The sequence below is a fragment of the Trachymyrmex septentrionalis genome, unplaced genomic scaffold, assembly GCF_001594115.1.
Source record: "Trachymyrmex septentrionalis isolate Tsep2-gDNA-1 unplaced genomic scaffold, Tsep1.0 scaffold62, whole genome shotgun sequence".
Taxonomy (NCBI): Eukaryota; Metazoa; Arthropoda; class Insecta; order Hymenoptera; family Formicidae; genus Trachymyrmex; species Trachymyrmex septentrionalis.
Window position 1 is genome coordinate 2,796,018 of NW_017305800.1, and position 4,188 is coordinate 2,800,205.

The 4,188-nt window shown below is 37.4% G+C and overlaps 1 protein-coding gene across 2 annotated transcripts in view; it reads left to right on the top strand.

The window, feature by feature from the left end:
* Positions 1 to 4,188, top strand: part of LOC108752835 — a 57,588-nt gene that overhangs the window by 44,137 nt on the left and 9,263 nt on the right. For both annotated transcript variants that reach the window (XM_018493964.1, XM_018493962.1), the window contains exons 3-6: positions 614 to 709; positions 2,760 to 3,075; positions 3,558 to 3,613; positions 3,893 to 4,047. In XM_018493964.1, coding sequence (XP_018349466.1) covers positions 614 to 709; positions 2,760 to 3,075; positions 3,558 to 3,613; positions 3,893 to 4,047 — 623 coding nt within the window. The remainder of the gene's footprint in view (positions 1 to 613; positions 710 to 2,759; positions 3,076 to 3,557; positions 3,614 to 3,892; positions 4,048 to 4,188) is intronic.

A 4,188-nucleotide genomic window follows, 5' to 3' on the forward strand; every position in this document is an offset into this window, starting at 1 on the left:
TACCAAACGTGGCTCTCGATGATAGACGAGTGTCTGTCCAGAAAACGGGAAACGCTTGTTCTTCGCATGAATCGTTCGAACATTTTACCACTTAATTACTAATTTTTGTCGCGTTAAACACACGCCAATAAAAGGTTTTATAACGAGTGATTAGATCAAGGGAGTTAGAATTCCCATAGGCACCTTTTGATCATTCTTAGATGTCATAACGCTATTGAAATGTCACATATATTACAGACGACCCCAAGAATATTCTCCTTAATTCGAAAATAAAAGCTTTGCTCTTTTGCGTCGTATGTACGTCGCACGTACATTTACTTATGGCAAGTAAATGAGTCTTAATTAGCGTGACGCGTAAGCTGCGGAAGAGAACCATGTAGGGTAATTTTCGCGTAACCGAGGGAAAAATGTCAAGTTGTGTGGAACATAATGTAAAATAAGCGAAATGGGAAATGATACGTCTCGCGTTGTACAAATGTAACTTTAATGACACGACGGGTGCGAGAACTCGCGTGATCGCCGGTAAAGCTGTGCTTGTAAGTAGCTAATGATTCTAATGAACGTTAACGATTTGAAACTGAGAAATTCGAATCGCTTGCCGTCTTTTCCTCAGCCACGACTTGCAGACGTGTGACTGGCCGCGAAACGTAGGCTGCCCAGAAGGACATTCGTCCAACAAGGAGGTCGAGGAGGATCCTCTGCTGGAAAGGTGAGTTATAATTATATCGATATCTGATAAAATACCTTGAAAAATATTTAAAGTGTAATATTTAATCATGTTAATAATTATAAACCTACATTAACCTTCCGAAATTGACGATGAGTTGGTTGAACCTAAAAGATATACCAAGAATAGAAGAACCTTTAGATATACCAAAGTAACGCACGTCTTTTTTCTAAGTCGAAACGCCGACAACTTTTCTATTGGTCATTTTGGATCTAATAGTCTGCAGCCAATAAGCGCTGGTATGATTAGTTAGTCAAAAGACGAACATGGAGGACCTTTGCGCTACTTTAGTTGAATCTACTCAATTATATTCTTTATATTATGTCTGTAAATTTGAATTATTGTTATTAAAATAAACTTATTTTTGTTAATAATTATTCTTTTTTATACAAATTGAATTATTTTGATTCTTGAAAATTAACTATTATCTTTTAGTCAATATAGATATAAATTAAATGGATCTGACAGACTCAGTGCTTGTGTTATAAATTTTGACATCATCTTCGGAAGGTTAAAAAAATGTATACAATCTATTTTATTATAAAATTGTTTTCGGTATCTATATATACTGGCATTATTTTTGCATTTCCTCATGGCTCACATGTCACGTCACAATATGGAAATGTAAGAACGTCACGTGCACAAAGCGTTTTTTTGCAAAGTGTGTTTCATTATAAAAATGACATGAGTAGTAGCATTGCATTCCACACGTGAGATTTAATTTTCAAGACGATTGCAAAACAATGGATCCGCTCGCGCAGGCACACGCGCGTTTGCGAGCTTCACCCACGCTCGCGACAGCCGATTGTAGAAAAAGGCGAGAGTGAGAGTGAAAAGAAAGAGAAACAGCGCGAGCGCGGTCGATTAAGGCGATTGGATTGGATAGCGCGTACGGGGGAGACCCGCGGAGAGAACCATTAGTTTCGATAGAACAACTTCGCGATCGCGTTTTCTCGCGGTTACAGACACGTCGAATAAGCATTTCGCTCGCAATTCTCAAATACTCTCGATTCGACATGAAAGAAGAGAGATATTGACGAGTATTAGCTGATAAAAAATACGTACATTCGAACGACAGGCTTGTTGGTGGAGGCCACTTCGTTCCGCCTGTAAACCCTCACGGATTCGCTTTCGTTTCTTATTATTATTACTCTCTAACATAAATTACTCTAATTTTAAATTTAATTATGACTTTTTACAATAAAAATAAACACCGTCGGAGCAATCGCGTTGTATTCTAGAAAATAGTATCACAGAACAGTTGTTTTTTTTTTGTTATTCACCGTTTATCATTATCACAGAAACTTGTACGAAAATTGAAAAAGTATATAACAAGACAGGTGACATTCTTGTTACTTTCGGACAGGTAAAAAGAACGCAAAGAAGGCAAAACAGGGCAACCGAGTTGTTCATGTTATCGTTAATTAATTTGTTACATGTATAAATAAAACGTGTACATATTTGTACACGAAATTGGAGATCTTTTTGAGCAAGAACGACAGCCAGGTCTCTCGTTACATAAAACAGAAGTTGGGCAACGGGCAAGTTGGATACTCATTAATTGTATTGTGCACGAGCAATCGGGAAAGAGTTTCTCAACTGTACGCTTCGTCTCGAATTCCGGGTGTCCTTGCCGTTTAAAAAGAAATCCTTAGAAAGATAGCTACGCGGTAACATATAATCTTTATTATGCGACGTTTCCGCAAGAATGTTAACAGGAGAATCGTTTTTCACTGTTAGCTTCCAAACGGCATAGAAAGCAGATACTTGAAATTCTGAAATCGTCTCTTCCTTGGCTGAATATATTTATTATCTTGTTTATTTCTATGCGATTCTTGTACGGAAATGTAGGTCCACTCGCTTACCACATATTTATATGCAATTGCTTTACATTAGCATTGACATCACATGCAATTCATGTTGGCAAAGAAAAAAATCTCATTGCTTTAACGCTCAACTTTGTTTTCCTGAAAAATCAATTTTATCCTCGCGATCGAATTGCTCTTAAAATTGCGAACCGTTGCGATCATAGATCTGCGAAACTCGAGACGCTACAAGAACAGCAACAGCAACAACGGCAACAGTTACGAGATCAGCAGCAACAGCAGCAACAACAACGACCGATCCAGAGACAGCCGATCACGATTACAACTGCATCGCCGTCGGTCTCGCAGATCACCGAGAGGCAACTGAGACGACAGCACTCGAGGACAAATTACCATGATGACGAGTACGGTCCCGCCTCGGAGGTCGAAAATGATCGGCAGCAACGGGTATACCGGGGACAACCTTCGACGATCGGCCAGGTGCAGCGAGACCGCGATGGTCTGCGTCGGAATATAATATCGGTGAGTTGCAGTAATCGTTGAGCCCTTGTGATTTAAATTCTTTTACTTATTATTTAACATCTCTTGACGGTCCATTTAATTCTTAGAAGATTAATTTATAAAATTATTATTTAAATAATATCCAAAGATATACTTCACAACAAATAATCCTCTTCTTAAAATAAACATTCTCTAATTGCGCGAAATGTCAGTTTGAAATAATAAACAATTAAACAATTAAATAAGCTAAACGATTTATTAATAACAAACATGCCATTTAATGCTGCAGTTTGTGATTCAATTGCGTAAACATATATTATGGAGATATTGACGGTTCTTTTTTCGAAAAAATACAAATAGAAAGTTGCATTTAATACGAGTAGGTGATGGATACGTCCATTTAATATCGAAGCGAATTTGATCAATTAGCTATAAATACAGCGATATCAAGCGATTCAAGGATATTGTTGGCTATTGAATTTACAGTGTCGTGTGTGTTTTAGGGAAGGGAGAAGGATAGTCTGGTAAGCTCACGTGCCCAAGCTGAGTCTCATTACAGGTTAGTAACGAAATTACAAATCACTTGAGAAAAGAGAATAATTTTCATCGCGATAAAGTAAGACTGCTTAATTTGGCCGTGATTTCTCTCTGCAAAACTTTAATACTTCGCACTAATGCATAATCGACTATCTCTCTGATGGTATCTTTCTGTTGATTAAAATTTTACATAATAAAATGATACTCTGATATGTTGCACGTTTCATCACGAAAGCACTGTAATCAGAAACAGAGTACTTCACGTTACCTTTTGCTATACTAATTTCGTTCCACACTTTAGAACGCCTGTTCCAACCACTGAATCGTCGAGACTTGCTAAAACACTAGCCTCTACCGTGGCACCGGTTTTGTCCAAGGCTTACTATAGTGATCCAGATCAGAGTTATCCGTATTACACGATTTACGACGATGATGTTTCTGTTTATAAAGACGACGGTAGGCAATCTTCTGAATTACTTAAAAAAATTTGTATACTCGAGACTAATGTATAAAGTAATTTTGTGTTTTATTGTTTCCAGTCGATATATCGAAACCTTTATGTTTTACAATCAAACAAAAATTGAGAATTTGAAAAAC